The sequence below is a fragment of the Odocoileus virginianus genome, chromosome 11 (genome assembly GCF_023699985.2).
Source record: "Odocoileus virginianus isolate 20LAN1187 ecotype Illinois chromosome 11, Ovbor_1.2, whole genome shotgun sequence".
NCBI classification, from domain to species: Eukaryota; Metazoa; Chordata; class Mammalia; order Artiodactyla; family Cervidae; genus Odocoileus; species Odocoileus virginianus.
Genome location: NC_069684.1, coordinates 22,465,537 through 22,491,402, shown reverse-complemented (window position 1 = coordinate 22,491,402; position 25,866 = coordinate 22,465,537). Strand labels below are relative to the sequence as shown.

General features: G+C 33.6%; 1 protein-coding gene across 6 annotated transcripts in view; it reads right to left on the bottom strand.

Annotated features, from left to right (window-relative positions):
• COP1 (COP1 E3 ubiquitin ligase) overlaps positions 1 to 25,866 on the bottom strand; it is a 213,223-nt gene that overhangs the window by 104,126 nt on the left and 83,231 nt on the right. For 5 of the 6 annotated variants that reach the window (XM_070474041.1, XM_020882898.2, XM_070474043.1 and 2 more), the window contains 3 exons: positions 22,275 to 22,332; positions 7,465 to 7,579; positions 3,431 to 3,566 (listed from right to left, as the gene is read on the bottom strand). In XM_070474041.1, coding sequence (XP_070330142.1) covers positions 3,431 to 3,566; positions 7,465 to 7,579; positions 22,275 to 22,332 — 309 coding nt within the window. The remainder of the gene's footprint in view (positions 1 to 3,430; positions 3,567 to 7,464; positions 7,580 to 22,274; positions 22,333 to 25,866) is intronic. The other variant, XM_070474042.1, reaches the window with a different exon arrangement.

Below are 25,866 nucleotides of genomic sequence, written 5' to 3'. Positions count from 1 at the left end.
TAGATGAGATACAGCCTTGTAGTTATATAATGTCCATATTTTAAGACATAAGAGATTTTTAGGAATGTATGGTTGAAATGACAAGATACCTGGCATCTGCTTCAAAATATTTAAGCCAAGAGAGTAAGAATAAAGAGTATAAACAAAGCAAGTATAGCAAAATTAGGATCACTGATGAGTCTGGGAGATGACTATTAAAAAGGATTTCATTCTCTCCCATCTTATGTATATTAGAAACTTTTACTAAAAAAAATTTAAAGAATGGTCATCAAGATGATTAAGACAAAAATAATATAAATTAATAACAAAAAGATAACTAGAAAAACCCAATATCTGAAAACTAGTAAGTCTCAATAATCCATGAGTCAAAATAAAATCAAGTTTGAAATTAAAATGTCTTTTGAACTGAGTAAAAATAAAAAATATCATATCTTTGATGCAATTACAATGAACAATCTAATAAGAAAACACCAGCATCAAAAAAAATATTTAGCAATTAACAAAGGTGATGACTTGTACAATAAAACTACTAAACACTGCTGAAAGAAACGAAAAAAAGACAAACGAAAACACATCCCATGTTCATGGATAGGAAGGTCGAATTATCGTTATGATGTCAATACTAGCCAAAGTGATGTACAGATTTAATGCAATTCTTATGAAAATCCCAGTAACTTTTTTTTACAGATATATAAAAACCCATCCTAAAATTCACATGGATTTCCAAAGGACCTGAAGTAGCTAGAGAACTCACACTTCCTGATTTCAAAACTTACTGCGAGTCTACAGGAGTCAAAAAACATAGATAAAAACAGACATATACACTAGTGAAATAGAAGAGAGAATACAGAAATAAACTTTTGCATATGATCAAAGGATTTTTAACAAGAGTGCCAAGCCCATTCAATGGAGAAAGAACAATTTTTTCAACATATGATCCTAAGAAAACTAGATATTCCATGCAAAAGAATGAATTTAGATCCTTCCTTAAAACTACATATAAAAATTAACTCAAAATGGATCAAAAACTGAAATCTAAAACCATAGAATTCTTTTTATAGCTTTAGATTGGCAATGATTTCTTGTATGCCACCACAGGCACAAGCAACAGAAAAGAAAAAATACATGACAAATAAGACCGTGAAATTTTTTAAATTATGTGTATCAACAGAGTAGAAAGGCAACTCACAGAATGAGAAAAAGCATTTACAAATCTGATAAAGGATTAATATTCAGATTAGGCTGATCTGTGCTGCTCTACAGCAGAAACCAACACAACCCTGGAAAGCAATTATCCTTTAATTAAAAAATATTCAGAATGTATTGGAAATTCCTGAAACTCAACAACAAGAAAACAAATTCAATTCAAAAATGGAAGAAGGACTTGAACAGACATTTCCTCAAAGAAGATATACAAATGACTAGTGAAAGTGAAGTCGCTCAGTCTTGTCCAACTCTTTGCGGCCCCATGGACTGTAGCCTAATAGGCTCCTCTGTTTGCGTGATTTTCCAGGCAAGAATGACTAGTAGGCATATGAAAAGACCATCACTAATCATTAGGGAATTCAAATCAAATCTAACCAATCAAATCTAACCTCACACCCAATAAATAGTTATGATCAAAAAAACAGAGAACAAGTCCTAGCAAGGATGTGGAGAAATTGGAACCCTTATGCATGGCTGGTGAAAATACTAAGTGGTATAGCCCTAGTAGAAAACAGTATGGCAGTTCTTCAAAAAACTAAAAACAAAATTACCATGTGATCCAGCAATTCCATTTCTGAGTATATACACAAAAGAACTGCATGCAAGGTCTCAAAGAGATATTTTTACACCCATGTTCATAGTAGCATCTCAACAGTAGTTAAAACATGGAAGCAACACAAGCATTCATTGACAGACAGATAACCAAAATGTGGTATGTATATATATATACACAACAGGATGTCATTCATCCATAAAAAGGAAATTCTGTAACATGGATGTACACTGATGACATTATGCTAAATGAAATAAGCCAGTCACAAAAAGAAACGTACTGCACCATTCCACTTATATGAGATACTTGAAGTAATCAAAATCATAGACAAAGAAAGTAGAATGGTGCTTGCCAGGACTGGGGGGGGGGGGGGGGGGTGGGAGGGGGCATGGAAAAAACAATGAGTTATTGTTTAATTGGTACTGAGTTTCAGTTTTATAAGATGTCAAGTGTTAAGGAGACAGACAGTGATGATAGGTGCACAGTATTATGAACGTATTTAATACCAGTGAATAGTCTACTTGTTAAGGTGGTAAATTTTATGTCCTGTGTATTTTCCCAGAATAAAAGAATTTGGGGAAAAAAGAAAAGATACCACATAAAATATAAATTTACAACACAAATTATATTAGAAAAAAAGAGATGTTCCAACTCAGTCACTTCAGTTTCTACCTTAAGAGACTAGAAAGATAAGAGAAAGAAGAAAATGGGAAATAATAAAGTTAAGAGCAGAAATCAATGAAACAGAGAACAGAAAAATAGAGAGTATCAATAAACCAGGAGCTGGCTCTTTTGAGAAGATAAAAATTTCTAAGCCAGACTATTAAGTTGGGGAAAAAAAAGAAACAAATTTCTAAAACCAAGGATGAAAAAGGTAAAATCATTACAGAATATAAAGATATTAAGAGGATAATAAAAGAATACTATGAATATTAGTATACCAATAAATTAAACAACCTAGATGAAATGGACAAATTTCTTGAAAGGCACAAACTAATGTTCAATCAAAAAGAAATGGATAACTTGATTAGCCTTAAATCTCTTTTAAAAATTAGGTTTGTATTTAAAAATCTTCCCTCACAGAAAACTCAAGACCAAGACAGCTTCAATGGAGAACTGCACAAAATATGTAAAGAAGAAATAATACTAATTCTTTACAAATTTTTCTAAAAAACTGAAAAGGAGAAATATATATATACATATGTATATTCTTATATATTCTTATAAGGCTATAAGCTTATATAAGAATTATAAGATAAATTATAGAAAGACTATAAGAACTATATTCTTATAAGAATTTAAGAATTCTTATATTCTTATATTTATTTTAATTCTTATATCTTAAGAATATAAGAATTCTTATATAAGAATATAATAATTATAAGCTTATAATATATAAGAATATACCTTGTTATCAAAACCAGACAAAAGAATTATAAGAAAACAAATTGCAGCCCTATGAGGTGGATACTAACAAACATCCCATTTTACAGATAAATCAAGAACTAAAGAGATTCAGAAACTTGTCGAAGACCACAGAGATAAAAATTGGCAGGCAACCTGGATTTCAGAACACAGGCTCTTAACCATAACACTCTTGCTTCTCAAATTCAGTTAAATTCTAGATACTTCTGCAAAAGAAAATAGTAAAGAATGCTGCCCAATACTTACCTAGAAACTATGCTGGAACCATTATAGAGATCACTAGCATATGACAATGTAGCCAAAGGTCGTACTGAATTATATCGAGTAAACTTGGACAAGCATTCCTGAAATTCATCCAACTGGCTTGAAGTTCGACTGTCATCTATATGAAGAAAACAAAGTAAACAAATTGAACTGCAACGTAAGTCAAAGAGCAATAACCACAGATTAACAATTATATTCTAAATATAAACAACAACTCTTATTTAGAGAGGACTAATGTACACAAATTAATTAGCTGATCTTTCAGCTTTCATAAAAATTTCTTAGTGGTTCTTGAAAGACACTGTTTCTTTGAACACCAATAAGAACATACTATGAATTCTCTTTCTTTTTTAAGCAATCATTTCTTGCAAAACAAAGGAAAAAAAGTACCTATGATCAAGAAAAGTTAAATAATTTATTAAAATAAAATCCCTTATCAATGGAGAAAGTGAGAGTTTTGTTAGTTTGAAGGAACACAGAGGGATACATTATCATGCTCCTATTTACTCATCAAAACACGGTTTATAACAACACAATTTAGATTAAAAATGAATTTTTAAATAAAAAGCAAGTGAAATATTTATTCACATAATACTTTGAAGTGTTTCAAAACCAATTATGGGATGGAAGTAAAAAACTGCAATTATTAATCATTAATTTTCAAAGTCAAACTTAAAATAGGTTCATGCAAATATCTTGGTGGAACATCGAAAACAGTAATTCTATCCAACAAAACTCTTTACAAATACTTTGAGTAAAATCCATTTCAGTAAACTATTCATAATTAAATGATGTAGAAGTTAAATCACAAAGTCAAGTTATGAAAGATCCAATCTACTCTTCTAATGAAGAGAGCTAACCTACTCTCCAATGTAGAAACAGGCCTACAATGGAAAAGCATAAATAAAAAACATTGTTTTCTAAAACTGCTTAAAGGTTGGACTTGCATTTTCCTTCCCAAAGAGAAGTAAAGCACACAATTATGTTAGTTAGCCTCCTATATTGAAACTTGAAATAAGTCTGTTACAACAATGTCTTTTTCATAACTTCCTCCTTATTCCTTATTCTTAGCTCATATACATACATAAACACACACACAACTTTTTAAAGTTTTGCAATTTTCCTTCTCAAATGTTCTCTGAAAATAACAGTAGGCTAAAAGAAATTATACTATAAGAATCATTAAGTCAAAAGAATTATTTTACTTTTACTATACTATGTGATATATAATTAAGAATTTATTTATCTGGAGATTTCCAGTTATCTTAAATTGTTGACATGAAGAAATTTATCTAACTAACAATTATCATAAAGGAAAACAACTGAGGACACTAAGTAAGCTTCTGTCCACAACATTTAAAATTTTAAAGATTTAAAAGCTAACTTAACATAGTCATCTAATGACCTACATTAAAAGGGATCAATTTTGTAGTGTTTCCATTCTGGGAAAAGCAAAAGGAATAAACCTTCTTAGCATGCAATATCAAAATGTCATTGGGCTAAAGCTCTTAGTTGACAAAAATTATTCTCAGGAAGTTCAACAAATTATAAATAAAACATAGGTTATTACAGGGAAAAAAAGGCAGAGGGGGGAAGATATCAATTGTACTACAAAGTAGTCTGGATACAATAGCTAACTGGTTCTTTTTATAAATTAAGACAACCCTATTACTGTGAGCTACTTAAAATAACAAATATAACAAATACTGAAAAGACAGTTACTTTAGATATCCATTTAAAAATCAGTTTAATGTTAACCTATTCTTTCAACATTTTGACATCAATCTCTAAGTACATAAAATTCACAAGCATTCAAAAATGTACATTCTGTAGAAGATTATAATCTTTTTCTAAGGTAGCTGAACTTCTGGCCATCATACCCAATAGTTTAATACCAACTTTCAACAGAAGTTATTAAAAAAAAAATTAAAATTTTAAAACAATTATTTCAGTATCTGAAAGCATAGGGATTAGATTTCACTTATCTGGTTGTGAAAAGGTAGGATTCTGTTTGCTTGGCTGGTTTTTGATCAACATCCATACATATCTTCTGGCAAATCACCTCTCCTATTCTAACTACAGATTATTCTGTAAAAGTGTATTCGGTGTCTCTTTTCTGTCTTCTATTGCTTTATAATTTAGCTTCTTTTTCAATTACAATTAAGAATTCAAGATATTTATTAATTTCTTAGTTATCTCTCATTTTCATAGATGAAAACAGGAGCAAGGATGGGGAGTTGGTTCTCAATTGAAAAAAGACAAAAGGACAATCAAACTCTTAGGTACCCATTACAAAGAAGTTTCAAGTTCTTCTTTACAGCCAAGAATACTAGGAGGAACTTTATATTTAGCAATATGTGTAGTCAGTGTACAAATTTGATAAGTTAAATTTGAGATTCCTAAAAACTAAGACAACCATGTGTTGAGTACAATATAACCTTATCTATTAAGTATAAAAATAAATTAATCTTCCTCCTGGTTTTAACTTACTAGTCTATCTTCCTATAAAGCTATATCACCAAAATAAATTGGTTTGTGATTACCTTTACTATCCCATAGCATGCCTATGTTATAGTTACTTAAAAATTATGAATCAATAGCCTTTTCCAATCTCTCTTTACTATCTCTCTCTCTTTTTAATGTCTGTCATTTACCTGTGGTTGTATTTCAACATCATACCAACAAATAAAATCTGAAAGGCTTAACATGCACCCTCTGCCAGTCAGAATGTAAGTCTCAGACCACTTTCAAAGTTACAGCTTCATACTATAGTTCATAGATTATTACAGAAGTTTAATAAGGGGCCTAATTCTCAGACAATACAAAGAAAGCTTTCCATCTGAATGAAAACTATTGACTGTTGACTATTAACTTCAAACACACTTATAAACAAAGCTTGGCTTTCTTCTAGTCTTCACAGGAAAAATGCCATGTGAATCTATGTATTTTGCTTTTCTCCACCATCTAAACCTGAGGCAAATGTGTCCAAAGGTTCTCTCTCTATAATGTGTAGATTATAATACAACCATGCTTATTCAAGAGAGATTCAAGGCCAAATTTTTTAACAACTAATAAGATATCATACGTTTCTTTCCTTGGTAATGCTCCTTTTGAGCAAGTGTATTAAAAATAACATCAACTAATTAAGAATCTTATACAAAGCACTGTATTTTATATGCATCATCTATAAACCATAAAAAAAAGGGAAAAAAAGACAAAAACCGTGCAGGGTTGGTATCAATGTCCCTTCCTCAATGGAGAGCAGAGACACCAAGAAAGGCTAAAGATCAGAGAACTAACAAAAGGGCACAGAACTGTCCTATAGCAATAAAACTATTCTGTCCTATTGTATACAAGTCTTCGCATAAGTTATTTCCTCTACTTTGAATATGTTTTTATTATCCTTTATTTGTTAATTAATACTAGCTTTGACTAAATACAACTTCTCTGAAATCCCTACAGGAATTTTTCTCTTATATTTCCCCATTTTCAACTTGGCATGGCTTTTTCACCCCCAGTTATGTTAGTTGATATTCTTATCTGTCCCGTTAATGCCCTTGGTATATTTATATAACATATAATACAATGCAGCATTATTTACCTGGTGCTCCCCTTCACTAAATTTACAATACTCCCTGAGAGTAAAACAAGTTCTTTCATCTTTTTATTCTTAGCACAGATGATAGTGCTTAGAACTTAACAAACATTGAAAAATAGAAGGCAACTGAATGGAATTTATTTTTGCTAGCTACATATTCATGGCTGATTTGTTTTTAACTTTATACAGCTCAGTATGTACATATTAAAAATTCCCAAATAGAGAAAGACAACAAAAATAGTTATAGAAAAGCAATGTCATCCAAGATGTCTAAGAACCTATAAAATGCTGTGCTAGACTATGTTGAAAATAGACAATTTTGCTTTATGAATAGGACTTTTCATAAATCCAGCCTCAGAAGCTAGACATGGACAGGAAACATGAATTTGAGATATTTTAAGAATTCTTGAATATGTACCTGAGATACGAGACATCCTTGTAGAAAAGTAACATTGCTCTAAGTCTTCAAAATGAGCAGTGAGTCTTTTTCGTCTTGAGGCTAATGTGCTGTTATACCAGGGCTGTTTCTTTGTCTAAGGTGATAACAAGAAAAAGACACTTGTAATTCTGAACAAAGCATACTATATTTTCCACAGAGAAAATCCAGATGTTTGAATATTTAATTTCAAAAGTTCAGATTAAAATAATTACAAATGGCAAAATCCTGTAGTTATTAAGATCATATTTTCCAATTCTTATTTTAAAGGGAAAACAGGCCAATTTTATAAGAATAAAATGAGAAGCATCTTTCCACTCTCCAAATTAATGAAGACAGAATCCATTATAAGTGCCAAACTTAGAATTTTAAGAATTTGAACATGCATCAATTGTTAGGAAACAATTACCAAAAGGAAACTAATCACTTTTCAGCATTTTAGTGCAGCCGTATACATTTTAAGTAATAGGAACAGTGCTAAATTATATAGAATAGGTATTTAAATTAGTATTTATTATTAGGTTAAGGGTTAGTCAACATGTATATACTAAACAGTTTGATATATTAGAAAACCAAAATAACTAAATCATGTATATATATTTAGACAACAAAAGCAAATATGAAATATACTAGCATATGAACTCTATTAAAAAAAGTCTATAATCCTAAATATATATCACCAACACTATGTTAACTAAAAGGGTATGAAAATCCTTCCACAAATGGTTTCTATCTATTATGCTTGCGGCACATTAACAGACACAGAAATAAGCTACATAAATGAGATCTTTAGATAACACAAGTTAACCAATAAGAATACAACTGCTAATGTATTAAGAAATACTAAGTTACTACCATGAACAAAACAGTTATCTAGTTATCTAGAGTGAACTCCTGCTAAAAGTAGATGGTTATTGTCCTCCAACTAAAAATAAATAATTTTTTTAAAGAAGAACTATATTTTAAAGCAGTGCTTGCATCACAAGAAAAAAAGATTATTTACCAAAAGATTAATAACCAAACAGGAAGCTGAACTCAGAGGAGTAAAGGTAAACAAAATAGAGCAATGTAGAAAAGGGGAAAGAAGAGGACAATCTGAGGACAAATATGAACAGAAGGGCAAGTACTAGATCTAGAAAATAAAAAGAGAATTTGAAAACTGGAAGACAAATCTAAAATAATTATCCAAAATGAAGGATAAAAGCCAGGAAGACAGAAAAATTTGAAAGAAAAGAAAAGAAACATAAAAGACAGAATACTAAGGTTTAAATACGGGCACCCAGAGACCCAGAAAAGAGCGACAGATGGAAGAAGACGTATTTGAGGAGCTGCTGCTGCTCCTGAGTCGCTTCAGAACGAAAGCTGACAATTTTCCAAAACTGAAAACACACATGAATACAGACAGAGAAATTATTCCTATTGAGGATAATTAAAAAGAAATCCACAATTACATATACTAAAGCCAAACTGTGCTTTTGTCCAAGAGACAAAGATTTTAAAATCACACAAACAGAAAAGATAATTCACCTAATAGGAACAATTAAAGAAGCAAAACACTTCTCAAAAGCAATAATAGAAGCTAGAACATCGTAAGATTTGGCTATACTTAAAAAGTTGAAAGAAAATAACCTCAACTTAAAATTCAGATCAGACAAAACTATCCTACATCAACAGAACGCTGAGCAAAAGGCTTTTTCATGTGAATGAAAGCAAGGATTGCCACCTTTTATTACTATAAAAGGCATCTTTAAAAATTTTCTGAAATTTTGTAATTGAAAAGTTCAATAAAACAAACTAGAAGATTGGAGACACAGAATGAAAGAGAAATAAGGATATAGTAACCAAGCAAGTGATTTTAAATATTGTTTGCATACATTAACTATAATATTTCATTTATAGAGTTTAAGAATAAGACAGAATAAGTACACCAAAGACCCAGCATATAACTCTAAAGAGCGGGCCTGGATACTTTTACTTGAAAATCCTACCAAATATTCATGGAAGATATAACATCAGTCTTCCAAAAACCTTTCAGAAAACGCCTCCCCATTTGTTTTATGAGGCCAGCATAACTGTAATACCCACACCCAGTGATGATACTGGAGGAAGGGAAGGAAAAAAGAAGGGGAATAAGAGCCTTCATGTAAACAAGCATCCACAGCAAAATAATAGCAAACCGATTCCAACATGTAAAAAGAATAACTTATCGTGACTAAATGAAGTTTAGTCCAAGAATGCAGGGTTGTTTTCATATTTTAAAATCAATCAATGCAATTCACCAAGTGGGCAAAACAATGGAAAATAACCATAAAATAATTCCAAGAAATGCAGAAAAGACAAAATTCAACACCTATATATGTTAAAGGAGAAGGCAATGGCACCCCACTCCAGTACTCTTGCCGGGAAAATCCCATGGACGGAGGAGCCTGGTAGGCTGCAGTCCATGGGGTCGCGAAGAGTCAGACATGACTGAGCGACTTCACTTTCACTTTTCATTTTTATGCACTGGAGAAGGAAATGGCAACCCACTCCAGTTTTCTTGCCTGGAGAATCCCAGGGATGGGTCACACAGAGTCGGACACAACTGAAGTGATTTGGCAATAGCAATACATGCCAAATCGAAAAGCAAGAGAGTTCCATAAAAACATCTATTTCTAAAAACATCTATTTCTGCATTATTGACTATGCTAAAGCCTTTTATCGTGTGGATCACAATAAAGTATGGAAAATCCTGAAAGAGATGGGAATACCAGACCACCTGACCTGCCTTGAGAAACCTGTATGCAGGTCAGGAAGCAATACTTATAACTGGACATGGAACAACAGACTGGTTCCAAATAGGAAAAGGAGTACTTCAAGGCTGTATATTGTCACCCTGCTTCTTTAACTTATATGCAGAGTACATCATGAGAAATGCTGGGCTGGATGAAGCACAAGCTGGAATCAAGATTGCCGGGAGAAATATCAATAACCTCAGATATGCAGATGACACCACCCTTATGGCAGAAAGTGAAGAAGAACTAAAGAGCCTCTTGATGAAAGTGAAAGAGGAAAGTGAAAAAGTTGGCTTAAAGCTCAACATTCAGAAAACTAAGATCATGGCATCTGGTACCATCACTTCATGGCAAATATGGGGAAACAGTGGAAACAGTGGCTGACTTTATTTTTCTGGGCTCCAAAATCACTGCAGGTGATGACTGCAGCCATGAAATTAAAAGATGCTTACTCTTTGGAAGGAAAGTTATGACCAACCTAGACAGAATATTAAAAAGCAGAGACATTACTTTGCCAACAAATGTCCATTTAGTCAAGCCATCCAGTCCGGCAATGATTTTTCCAATGGTCATGTATGGATGTGAGAGTTGGACTGTGAAGTAAGCTGAGCACTGAAGAATTGATGCTTTTGAACTGTGGTGTTGAAGAAGACTCTTGAGAGTCCCTTGGACTGCAAGGACATCCAACCAGTCCATCCTAAAGGAGATCAGTCCTGGGTGTTCATTGGAAAGACTGATGCTGAAGCTACAACTCCAATACTTTGGCCACCTGATGCCAAGAGCTGACACACTTGAAAAGACCCTGATGCTGGGAGGGATTGGGGGCAGGAGGAGAAGGGGACGACAGAGGATAAGATGGTTGGATGGCATCACTGACTCAATGGACATGGGTATGGGTGGACTCTGGGAGTTGGTGATGGACAGGGAGGTCTCTCGTGCTGTGGTTCATGGGGTTGCAAAGAGTTGGACACGACTGAGCGACTGAACTGAACTGAACTGATATGTGTTAAAATTTCTCAAAAAATTAGGAATAGAAGAACACTTCCTCAACTTTACCAAGGGCATCTACCAAAATGCAGAGCTAACATATAAGTATTGGGGGGAAAGGGAGTGTAAAAAGAAAAAGAAAGGACAGATGGGAAGGGAAGGATAAGAAGGGAGAAGGAGAGGAGGCTAGAAGAGGCGAGGGGAGGAAAAGAGAAGAGAACACAAAAAGATTAGAAAAGGCAAAAATATTTTTGCTGATCACATGATTGTACACAGAATTTCATGAGAATCTACAAAACAACTAGAATTAATAAGTTTAGCAAGGACTTTCCTGGTGGTCCAGTGGTTAGGAATCTACCTGTCAATGCAGGGGATATGAATTTGATCCCTGATCCAGGAATGCCATACAGCAAGTAAGCCTGTGCACCCTAGAGCCCAAGCTCTGCAACAAGAGAAGCCATCACAAGAAGAAGCCCGAGTGCCACAACTTAAGAGTGGCCCCCACTTGCCTCAACGAGAGAAAGCCCAGTGGGAAAGCCCAGAAGACCCAGTGCAACCAAAAATAAATAAATGAAAATGTTTTCAAAAATTCAGCAAGATAATAAGAAATAAGGTTAACATACAAAAATCAATCATATGTTTATATACGCACAACAAAGTAGAAAATTTTAAAACAACTATGGATCAATAATGGCATCAAAAAAGAATTAGAAATTAATTTAACAGAAGCATGGACGAACTCTATATTACAAATACAAACACTGCCAAGAGAAATTTTTAAAAGACCAAAATAAATGGAAAGATATTCATGGACTAGAAAGTTCAGTATTATTCATGTGTTATCATTAGGGTAACTGGACAAATGATGCACAGGCTCTCTCTTTGTTTTACTTTGTTTATGCTTGTTTTGTTCTGACTTTACCACATGGCTTTTGGGATCTTAGTTCCCTGACCAGGAATTGAACCCAAGCCCCCATCAATGCAGGCACAGAGTCCTAACCATTGTACCACCAGCGTATTCTCATGGGCTATCTCTGAATTATTTTTTAAAACTGCACATGAATCTACAATTATCTCAAAATTTAAAAATCTTTACAACTCTAAAAAAAAATCTTAGGAATAAACTTACACAGAAATAAGCAAAACCTAGACTCAACTCAATATTATAAATATATCAGCTCTCCATAAGGTAATTTATGAGTTAAAGGCAGTTTGAATAAAGATACCAAGAAGCTTTTTCATGCAGCTAGAGAAATTGATACTAAAGTTCATGTGAAGAAACCAAACAGGGAAGCATTTCTGTAAAACACTGAAAAAGAAAAGCTAGGGGGCTAGGGGAACTAATTTCTATCAGACATTAAAACATAAAGAGGTGACAGTGAAAGATGAAGAGAGAAATATATCAGTAGATAGAAGTGAAAGACCAGAAATGAATCCATATACACACAGAATTTTTCATATAAGAAAGGCTGCATCTCAAAACATTTGATCAAAGAAAGATTTTTTAAAAGTGGACAGGAGACTTCCCTTGTGCTACAGTGGATAAGAATCTACCTGCCAATGCTGGGGACACAGGTTCAATCTCCTGTCCAGAAGATTCCGCATGCCTAGAGCTACTCAGCGTGTGCGCCACGAGTGTCGAGCCCATGCTCTGGCGCCCACAAGCCGCCCATGCTGAGCCCACGTGCTGCAACAGAGAGCGGCCCCTGGTTGCCGCAACCAGAGAAAGCCCACGAGCAGCAACAAAGACCTGATGCAGCCAAAATAAATAAAGAAAGAAAAGTGAGCTGGGACAACTGACTAGACATTTGGATAAAGATAAAACTAGATCCACACCTCAAAACATATACCAGAATAAACTCCAAAGAGAACAGGAATCCAAATGTAATCAATGAAATGAGACAAGAAAATGGGGATAAATTTCTCTACATCCTAGTTAGAGGTAGACGTTTAGAACTATAACTCAAAACCCAGAGGCAACAAAAGATTGTTAACTTTAAATAATGATTTAGAAATTTTGAACAGTTTAAAAAAAAAAAAAACAGAAGAAAATATAGGCAGCATTTATTACACATAAAGGGCTAATTTTCCTAACATACCAACTGCCAAGTCTTAAAAATTGAACAAAACATATAAAAAACTTTATAGAAAAAAACAGGCCAGAAATATGAACACATAATCCACTAATAAGTATATTAATATACCACCAGTCATATGATATTTGTTCAACCTAGCTCATAATTACAGAAACACAAAACTATTCTGAGGTCTATTTCTCTCTTGCCAGATAAGCAAAAATTTTAAAGTAAAACTCATTCTATTAGAGAAGCTCTGAGATAGAGTCTAAGAGAGCAGACACATTCATATACTGCTGGGAAAGTGCAAACTGGTACAGTCCTTTGGGGGAAGAAGATGATTTGGCAATATCAATCTCTCTGCCTGTCCATCTATCTATCCATCTACCCCCATCCATTCATCCATCTCTGACCCAGAAATCCCACATCTAGGAATTTACACTGAAGATACACCATCCAATGATATGAAAGTATGTATGTACAAATTAATCACTCAGCACTACTTTGTAATTACAGAATAATGTAAACTACCTCTCTTTAAGTAACAAATTGATTAAAAATTCTATGCAGCTATAAAAACAATGAGGAAGAATTCTATGCACTTCTATAGTTTTTTTCATGATAAACTGTTAAATAAAAAAGCAAAGAAGAGAAGCACTAGGAAACCCACCCTTTGTGTAAAAAAGAAGAAATAAGAATATGCATATGCATCATGAAAACTGACTAACACAACTGGTTACCAAGAAACGGTAAGAAACAATGCAGTGGGCAAAGATAAAGGATATGGAAATTGGTAGAAAGGCTGGAGGTGTGGTATTTATTGAGTATGACTTTCTGTATAACTCTGACCTTCAAAATCAGGTTAATATTTCATATTTTCAAAAAAAGTTTGTATGTAATAAAGGTAAAGGTTGGTGGTGGAATACAAACAGAAGCAAATGAACTCAGTTGTATTTCAAAGAAATATTGCAGCTAATACTGATGAATAATTAACAACTAAAATCCAAGTAATTTCTGAACACACTGTATTTTCATAACTATATTCTCATACTAAAGCTATAAAGGAATTTAAATATTCACCACTAGTTAGTAGATTTGCTTTCTTAATAATTTCCATACTAGTTTAGTACATACACTAATAAGACTATGACAATAAGTAAAATGTATGTTTTGGTAATGAGAACTAGGTTTCTGTCAGAAAAGGGAATTAAAGATATGGAAAGGATTCACTGAAGCTACAATGAACCCTGTGATAGTGAATTGTAACAGGAGGTCACCAGCATGAATCCACAGCTTTTATGACAGATACAGAAACACAGATATGTCACAGACATAGAAGATTATATAAATAATTTTCATCCATTGAATAGTAGTGAGTAATCTCAGCTGGTCTGGGTTGCCCACATGGTTATTTACAGAGCTATTGACTCTTAACCTACACTGCAAAATATATTAAGTAAAGATAAATGGTATTTCATAACCATAGGCCTTAGAGTTGTTTGGTGACAGACTGCGTCACTCTGTCAACACTGTTTAGTAATAATAATTGAATTTATGATTCACCTATTTCAGTGAAGTTTGTAAGTTAATAACTGGTCACATAACTAGAATGCACTGCCTATGGGACTAGCTTAAAATAAGGGATCTGACTACAAGCCAAATTTGCACTTCCCATTACTAAGGTGCTTGAGAATGTAAGCAAGGAGTCATTCTGAATCTGGAGACAAAGCAGTTCCTCTGTGACTCAGTGGTACAAGGACAAAGAAAACTACTTGAAATCTCCATATCCTTTTCAGTGAGTACCTTTCTTCTGCCTGGTTGTACTGTATCCATTGCCTATAATCAAGTTCCAGAAGTATAAACTCCTTGATTCCTGTGAGTCCTTTCATCAAACACTTAAGGTGATTAACATGTAATTAATAAATATATTATATATACAGATATGCATGTTTCCTAGCTCTGTTGACCAAGAAGGCCTACAAGCAATGACACTATACGAGCAATGAGCATACTTAAAACCCAGATCTTTGTTTTGAAGTATCATTCTCCATTAAAAGAAAACGGGACATCTTGGATACATGGCTGATTACAGAATTGGGGCAAGGTAAGTACAAGATGATATTGGTACATCTTATTATCTAAGAATGTAAGAAGTTACTTAAAAAATGATAAGAACCTGAAGATCAGCTTGAAGGAATTCCAACTAGCCAAACAGAGAACAGACTGAGCTTCAAAATAATTAACAGAAAAACTTTTAAATTTATGATTCCTTAAACACATAAGAGATGGTAGGAAAGATCTCCCTTATAGTGGAAATCCTAACTGATAAATGTGGAATTATTACTCAGGCATTAAAAAAATGAAATAATGCAATTTGAAGCAATGTGGATGGATCAAGAGATTAAGTGAAGTAAACTACAGAAAGAAAAATATCGTATGATATCACTTACATATGGAATTTTAAAAATGGCACAAATGAACATATTCACAAAACAGAAACAGACTCACAGACTAGAAAGCAAACACAGTTACCAAAGAGGACAGCATAGCTGGGGGGGCGGGGGAGGGTTTGGATAAATTAGAAGTTCGGGATTAACATATACATATTACTGTAAATAAAAAAGGTAAACAACAAGGACATACTGTATAGCACAAGGAACTATACTCAAAATAGTCAAAATAACCCATAATACAAAAATACATATATACATACATATGAATCATTTTGCTATACACTTGAAACAAAAACTATAAATTAACCACACTTCAGTAAAAATTTTTACAATTAATGTAGAAAAGTTAAAACTTATTGTTTATACAAAATAATTAATTATTATTTCAAGTAATATTCATTAATAAATGCTCAAATGGGAGAAAAACGGTAAATTTATACCAAACAAATCTGGCAGGCATCACCTTAATCAAATGATCAGAGGTAATATCACCAAAATCGAGCAGATACACCATATCCAGATGTGACAAACTAACAAAGGATACCACACTGGTGGCTGTAGCATTTGTGATAAAAATGGGTAATCACAATCCAGTTATAAGGAAATATCAGACAAACTCATATTGAGGAATGGTCTACAAAATTAATAACTTACACTTCAAAAATGTCAACCTCACGTACAACTGAGGAACTAAAACAATTTAGAGGAGATTAAAGAAACATGACAACTAAATATAACCAGTGAGTCTGGATTCATTCTGGACAAAGAAAATTTTCCTTTTGTTATAAAAGAATATTAGTGGCAAAACTGCTGAAATTTAAATAAACTGTCTCAGATAATGATATTATATTAACATTAACATCCTGGTTTTACTAATTATACTAAAGTTATATAAAAACTCTAAGGCAAAAACAAGCAATTATAAAAATTCAGAGGTATAAAATAATTGCTTCTGGTTTCACCTACATCATGTTAACTTTTTATCAATTCCATTTCAACTATAAACATGATTTTTAAGAGTAGCAAAATAGTATACTCAACAGCTGTACCAGTCTCTGAAGCTATTCTGCTATGACTGGGCATATTTATTTTTCCAGAATTTTTGCTTGTATAAATAATATTGGTATATAAGTTTTTGATAGTACTTTGAATCATTTCTTATAAGAAATTTCTATGTTTATCACTACCAAATCACACAGTTGAGTATTATTTTACATGTGAGTGGGCCATTTGGATTTATCTTTTTCCCCATGTTCTTCATCTACTTTTTGCCTGTTGGCGCTTTCATCAAAAACATGGAATCCATATAAGAAATTTTTATTTTGAAGCAATTAAACCATTTGCCTATCATATTGATAATACCTTTCCCAGTTTGGGTATAAAATTTTGTTTGTGGTACTTTCTTATACACTGCCTTCTTTCTTAATTTCTACAGTTCTATTATTATCTAAATCATTATTTAGCTGATCTGAACTCTTACAGTAAGAGATAAAATAGAAAGCAAATTTCCAGCAAATGGTTTCCTGGGTATTGCAACATAATTTACTTAATCTTCCCTTTTACCACTGATCTGCATAACCACCTTCACCATAGGGTAAACTCTTAAATTACCTTTCAGTTAGATTTAAAATTTTTATTGTGCCCCATTTGTTAGAGCAGTCTTAGAATACATTAAAATAACCTATTGGGTAAATGCCCTTGTAATATCCTTCTGAAGCATTTATTCTACAAATAACCATTTAAAGTCAGTTGGTCACCCTCTCTACAAACCCTTAAAAAATATTCTTGAGGTGTTTTTTTTTTTAATTGGAATCACATCCAATTATGGTTATTGGTCTATTCAAATTATTCAATTTATTAAGAGTTCTATTTTTATTAATATGCACTAGCACCCAGTTTTTTAATCTACTCAATACTATAATAGCCAATTTCAATTATATATTGAAACATCTTATAGATAATCTTCTTTTTTTAATCTCTCTACATTTACCATCTTAAGAATTTCCCAGTTTGTTGAGTTTAATGCCTAGTTCACTTATTTTTATTCTCATCTAAAACTGAATCCATTTAATGATATAATTTTTAGGATAATTCTGACCAAAATCTCATAAATTTTGATTTATAACAGTTTCAACACAGGATTTTTTTAAGTTGTTTGTAGCAACATTTGTATACTCTTTGACACAAAGATATTCAGAGGAGTCTTTGGTTTACTCTCTTCCAGATTGCTGAAGTAGCTGTTTACTGAAGGTTCTGATTCTGAGAATGTAGATGGCACAATTTATCTTGTTTTAGAATCAATCCAATTTTCTCAATGCTCCAAGATTACTAACAATATGCATATCCCTTGATACAAAGTATAAAGTGAGGCAAGTACCCATTAAGCTAAGTTTAACTCATTCAACCAAAGAAAAAAATTTAGAGTCTTTAATACAACTAAGAAAGTTACACACTAAGTGGCCTCCGTTATTTACGTTTCTTACCTCATTTCTATTTTTCTCCCCCTTGCTCATTCCTCTCCAGTCATAACAGACTTCTAGACTACGACAGGCACGCTTCTAGCGCAGGGCTTATGTACTTCCTTCTTTCGCTCAGCTTAGATCTGCTCAGAGATATTCACATAGCTTCCTCCCTTACCTCCTCTTTGTTCAAAAATAATCTATCTTTATTACTATTAGTATATCTCCAACTAGACTGAAAGCTGGGTTACAGCAGAATTTTTGTCTGCCTTGTTTTTCTTCAATAACCCAAGCCCATAATAGTGCCTGGTAAATAGAAGGTACTGAAAAAAAAAAAAAAAACAGAAAACTGTTGGCTTAATAAGTTAATATTTAAAAGCACAGGTCCTGAAGCCATAATGCCTGGGTTAGAATATCTTAACTTCTCCTTACCTTCTTTGACCTAGTCTCCTCCTTAATAAAATAGAAAATAATTATCTCAAGTTCTAAGAATTAAAGTAGTTAATGCTTGTAAAGAACACTGAGCAATGTACATGCAATGCATAGTAGATGGAAAATAAATGTTATCTAAATACTAATATTACTACTTTAATTATTTCTTGAGCTATACAGTAGGCATTCCATATCCACAGGTTCTATAAATACAAATTTAATCAAACGCAGACAGAAAATATCCACCCCCAACCAAAGGAAGAAATTCTGGAAAATTCCAAAAGGTAAAATGAATTTGCAGCTGCATTGGCAACTATTTACATAGTATTCACATTGTATTTAAAATTTTTTACACAGCATTTATGTTATACTAGTTATTATAAGTAATCACAGAGATGACAAAGTATACAGGAGGATGTGCTGCAGAGGTTGTATGCAAATATACCACAATTCATATAAGGAACCTGGCATCTTTGGACCTTGGCATCTGCCACAGCTCCTGGAACAAATCCCTCAGACACTGAGGGATAAGTATACTTTAAAATCTCCTACCATGTTTAAGTTTTAACCAGTTTTAAAAAATTTCTAATAAAGTTTTACTTTATATAAATACTAATCCTTTATATTATGTCACACAAATTACTACTAGTTTGTGGGATTATACCTTTTATTATATGTAAATGCGTATCTGTCTTCTCATGATTTTTCCCTTCAGTTCTATTGTGATCTGTATTTACTTTGCTGTTTGTTTTTGTCAACTTCCTTACCATTCTTACATTTGCCAGGCTTATCCTCATCTACTCCTTTGTTTTCAATTCTTTTTATGTCAATTTATTTTAAGTCTGTGCTTTCTAAAGAGTATTCCTAGAAATGAAGGGTAAGGACTATATGTCACATTAGTTCTGTCCCAGAAGCCCTAGCAGGTTCTCCTCCGCAACAACCTCCTTGGCCTCCAGCAGATGCTAAGGCTGGAGTCTCCTGGGAAACCCGGAAGACTTCACCAAAAGTACTCTTTTACTCTGCACATGGTGACTCACATTAGGCAGACTTCTTAAGTATTCTTTTTATCGCCTATAAATTCTTTTTAAGTTTTCCGTATGAGGACAGCTATATGTCAATGGGATTTCTAGTGTGTGAAGGTTAGAGAGACCACAGGCTTACTGTACCATCTCAAACCAAGTTTCCTTTATTACATGCAAAGAGTAAAAATTAAAAAATGAAAAAAAAAATACACACACACAAAAATGCTATTCTGAATGGTTTTTTTCCCTCCTAGATTCAATTTCTATAATTTCTAACTCACAGAATTTGCTAGAAATTCCAAATCAATGTCCTATAAATGGCAATAGGAAAAGGGCTTCCCTTGTTCCTTGATGCAGAATTTGTCAGAGTCCTGCAACCAAAGACCAATAGGAATACACCTGTAGCTGAACAAGTTTTATTACTGCTCATTGCAATGAAGAATACAGCATACTATGGGTTAAGGCAGGAAGATGTTACAAACTACTGATAGGATACAGGCTCATGTTAAGTGATTTGGGGGAGGGTTCAAGGAAGTAAGGCTTTGCTCTGGACTGGATACTGTCAAGAAGGGGGATAATCCTGTGACCAGGTATCTTAACATATCTTACCTGGACAAACAGAAAACTAGAGTGAGATTAAAGCCGTAATTAGTAAGGATGCAGCTACTGCTTGTATTAGCCAGGATACAGGCGTGTTTGGTATTTTACATATTTTGCACAGTGATTTTTTTAATGTGCTTAGGTAAGTTTATGAAGTGATCTTAGTTTTTGTTTCATTTCTTCCTAGTCCCAGAGTGACTGTGTCTGATGTGGATGTTGTGAGATTAGGTTTGAAAGGAGAACATCAAGGCCCAGCTGTGAATGCCAAGCCTGTTTCCAGATTCTGCTTTCCCTCTTCAAGTTCTTAAAGATGTTTCCATTCAGTTCTTAAACATTCCTCCTGAGGGGCTTCCCTGGTGGTCCAGTGGCTAAGAATTCTCCCTGCAATGCAGGGGACATGGGTTCGATCCTTGGTTGGGGAACTAAGAGCCCACAGACCACAGGGCAACTAAGTCCACGTGCTGCAGCTAGAGAAATTTGTGCAACACAGGAGACATGGGTTCACTCCCTGGTCGGGGAACTAAGAACCCACAGGCCAGTTGGCAACTAAATCTGTGTACCGCAGCTAGAAAATCTGGGCACCACAACAGAAGACTCCACATGACGCAAACAAGACCCGACACAGCCAAATAAATAAATATTAAAATAAGAGAGAGGGAATGAGAAGCCCACACACTGCAATGAAGAGCAGCCCCTGCTCACCACAATTAGAGAAAGCCTGTGTGCAGCAACAAAGACCCACCACAGCCAAAAAATAAAATAAATAAAACTTTAAAAAAATTTTCTCCTTATATATCTCATTATGTCTTACAAAACACCTAGATCTAGTGCACTCATGGCTGTTCAGGAAGAGATACAAACAAATCTATGAACTTGCCAAATCCAAGCACACATCTGAAGAGAACACAGGATATGCAGAGGAGTTATGCAAGCTAACCATAACAGTCATAGAGTCGGTCATCTAAGCAGTGGGAAAAGAAAAGCACAAATAATACGTATAATATTAAAGGTTTTCTTTCCACTTTGATAAAAATAACTGCACTATCACATAAAATGAATACACAAAGACACACCTTACTTAAATGCCTTATTTTTTCCTTTTATGGAAAAAAGGAGGTAAAGGATAATTTTAAGAACAATTTGTAAAATCTGAATAAGGTATAGGAATTACATAAAGCACCACATCAATGTTAACTTCTTGAATTTTAAAATTATATTGTCATTACACAGGACAATATTCTTGTTTTTAAGGAAACATAAATTGAAGTACACAGATAAAGGAACATTATGTCTGTACCTTACTTAAACAATCCAAAGAAAAAATTTTATGTGCATATATGTAAAAGAGAGACAGAATAAGAATGATAAAACAAATGTGATCTAATGTGAACACCTGGATTATCTGCATATAGAATATAAAGGAATTATTTTTAACATTCTTGTAACTTTTCTCTAAGTCTGAAGTTATTTCAATGTGAAAGTTAAAAAAAAAACACAGACTGGCCTCAAAATTACACTTGACAAATATCAGCATCCCCAAGTCAGAGATGAAGAGAGTAAAACTCAAAATAATCATACAATTAATTAAAGAAAAGGAGAAGCCAGAGTCGATTTTAATAAAGCCTGTAGTTTACCTTCCAGAAAAAGGTTTCATGTTTCAACATAATAATAGGTAATTCACCAATAAATTATAACTTTCTTATCTCCGAGAGAAACAATGTCCTGATTACTCACAATTTCCTCTTACAGTATTTCCTTCCTCTCAAGGACTAATGTTACTAGCATGCTAAAAAAAGTTTTTAACTCAATCAGTAATGAGCAGATATACAGCTGATTATTCACCAGAGCTATTCAAGCCCTAATCAATGCTACAGCACACAAAACAGCTGTCTCTAGGATAGGACATTCCAGTAAACTCATATGTGATTTTACAACTCAGGTGATTAGACTTACGGCCCCACTAGAACAGATTGTTAGATACATCAATTACCTGAGAACTGCCACTGAAACCTGGAGGTTGGCTGTATTCTGTGGAATCAATAATACTACTGCAAAATGAAGAAAAAAAAATGTGATTTCAGTTTTTACATTCTCTTTAGCAACAGAAAAAGTAAATCTAAAATATATCATATATAAATCCAATATTTATTGTCAATAATTTATAAGTCAAATAAATACATATTCCATAAATAAAAAAATTAGGAAATAAACAATTTACCCCTCCATCCCACCACCTTAAATATACCCATCTTGAAAGAATGTCAATAGGGAATAATCACAAGACAGGCATACACAACTGAAGTATTCACTACAACTTCATTTTCAGATAGTTGTTTCATTTTCAGTTAAGTTGTTTGAACTTGAAGGAAAAGAGTACTTAGAATACTGTAAAAAGGGCACAAGTATGCAATCAAAAGCTATGATGAACAGATCCTGTCATGAAACCAGAGTTATGTGCCCCTGGACAAACACCCTACAATCACTCAGTTTCCTTATCTGCAAAACGAGATAGTTGGAGACTAACAATGACTGACTAGCTCAATCTATAGTCCCTTCAAGCTCTAAAATGCCATGATAATCATCTCATGTGAAAAAAAACTACCAAAGGAATGGAATAAAAATGGTAGAATATCAATAATATTTCTTTTATAACCCAAAATCTATATTCTAATTTCCTCTGCTCTAGTCAAACATAATTTGCTTTCTCTCTTGGTTGTTTCTATTTGATTATATTCTCTGTGCATTCTCCTACTTACCTTAGTAAACCCTTTTTAAGTACAGACTACCTTTTCTTCCTAAGAGTTCTACCTTACCATATCTATTTTTTCACTTCACTCTTCTCCCCCTCCCATCTTAAATAAATTAGCCTATGAGGACTACTAACATCTGAAAATGACATTAACAGATACATCAACAATGACAGATCAACAGCTACCTATATTTTAAAAAATTCTTCCCTCTTTCTACTATAGAAATGTCTATATTTATCCACCTTAATGAAATTTAAGCAATTGAGAGTACTAATTTCAGTGCATTTCTTTACATAAATACACAAAGTCATTATTCACTTTAGTCCAACAATCACAAAGGTTATAATATAAGAAGCACTCTTAAAGGGTACAGAGTGGGTATGAATTTCACCTATTAGCAGCTAAATGACTCTGGGCAGTTATTGATATTATTTGCCCTCTAGTATTTCCATCTGTTAAGCAAGATATTCAGAGAGGTGTAAGATTTAATTGTGTTAATATTCCTCAGTACAATACCAAAAAATGGTAGGCATTCAATAAATTTTATTCTATTAATAAAATGTCAATAACATACAAACTTATGTTTTCAAAAATTTAATAAATCAGAAGGAACTGTTCTCACAGTACTCCAACACATAATAATAGACACTAATTTATTGTGCTCTTAACCATTCCTATAATAAGACTCACTTATAAGACCCTCAAAGCATCTACACCACAAATTAAAGAATTAACAGGATCTTGTAATTAATTTCTCCTGATGAAATATAACCAATGCCTACTTTCCTTGAACAGGGTCATGAACTGATATGACAAGATCACGTGCTATTTTCAGAATACTCTATACAGGGACTAACATGGCTAAAAATGAGATGCCAGGTATTTAAAATCTGCGTTCCTTCCACTACTGAAACCCAATCCCCTATTTGTATAAACATTAATGAAATTATGAAGCTTCATATTTAGAGGTTGATAGAACAGAACTATTTCTAGATAATACTTTATGGGAATGTAATTCGGACTTCTCTGATTGCAAGCTGGAACAATGACAATGATTCTTAGTGTGCATCGGGAAATAACACTACACTTCAAATACATGTTGAAAAATAGTACTGATCAGGGTTTCCCTGGTGACTCAGAGGTAAAGAATCTGCCTGCCAATGCAGGAGACACAGGTTCAATCCCTGATCCAGGAGGAAAGCAACTAGGTCCATGTGCCACAGCTACTGAGCCTGTGCTCTAGAGCCCAGGAACCACAACTACTGAAACCATGGGCCCGAGGACCCATGCTCTGCACCAAGAGAAGCACGCAACGAGAAGCCCACACACCACACTAGAGTGGCCCCCACTCGAGCAAGCAGAGGAAAGCCCACACAGCAGTGAACACCTAACACAGCCAAAAATAATAAATAAAGTTAAAAAATAGTACTGATCAGAAAGCATTGAAATTACAGGCTTTAAGTGATATGCTGGTAACAATCACTGCAGAATTCGAAATTTAGTTTATATTAGATCTTAATCTTATTCACTAGAAAAATTTATTAATGCATACACAACTGCAACAGAAGCAATCTGAAGAAATAAATCCCTTTAATTTTGCTTTTTAAATGTGTGTGTATATGTGTATATAAAGTAAACATGATTACAAGAGAATATTAGAAGCATTGACTGGGCTGGTTCCTCTTGATTCTGGTGCTCTTCTACTTCTTATCTCCAGGTTAGCCACAATCTACAGATGGTGATAAAAACAACAATACTAACAGCTATAATTTATTAAGCATTCAGCATGCTCTAGGCACTGATCTAATAATTTAAACTTCATAACTCAGGTAGGTACTATATCATTCCCATTTCTCAAAGGACGAAACAAAGCCACGAAGAGCTTACACATTTGGCCCAAGTTAAAAAGTTAGCAAACAGGAGAGTTAGAATTCAAAACCATGCAGTCAGGTTCTAGAATCTACACTGAATCAGAATGCTATGAGTCCTAGGCATATCATATTCTACAACTAGAGTGAAGAAATCCTGGACTAGTCCAATCCACTTCACACAGTTTAAAGAGAAAAGTTAAAAAAACAGCAACCTAAAAATATGTAAGTCAACAATTACTTCAATTAATGTTAAATAAATAACCTGAAACTATTTCAAATAAATTATAAAAATTAAATCCACCAAACTATGGCAAAAGCAAGAAGAAAATTTCAAAGCAGATCTCACAGACAGAATGCCAGAAAAACTATGGACAGAGGTTCGTGACATTGTACAGGAGGAGGTGATCAAAACCATCCCCAAGAAAAAGAAAACCAAAAAGGCAAAATGGTTATCTGAGGAGGACTTACAAACAGCTGAGAAAAGAAGAGAAGCTAAATGCAAAGGAGAAAAGGAAAGACTACCCATCTAAATTTGCAGAGTTCCAAAGAACAGCAAGGAGAGACAAGAAAGCCTTCCTCAGTGATCAATGCAAAGAAATAGAGGAAAACAAGAGAATGGGAAAGACCAGGGATCTTTCAAGAAAATTAGATACCAAGGGAACATTTCATGTAAAGATGGGCACAATAAAGGACAGAAACAGTATGGACCTAACAGAAGCAGAAGCCATTAAGAAAAGGTGGCAAGAACACACAGAAGAACTATACAAAAAAGATCTTAATGACCCAGATAACCATGATGGTGTGATCACTCACCTAGAGCCAGACATCCCAAAGTGTGAAGTCAAGTGGGCCTGAGGAAGCATATCTACGAACAAAGCTTTTCTCCTTTACCTTTCACTTCTCTTCTTTTCTCAGCTATTTGTAAGGCCTCCTCAGACAACCATTTTGCCTCTCTGCATTT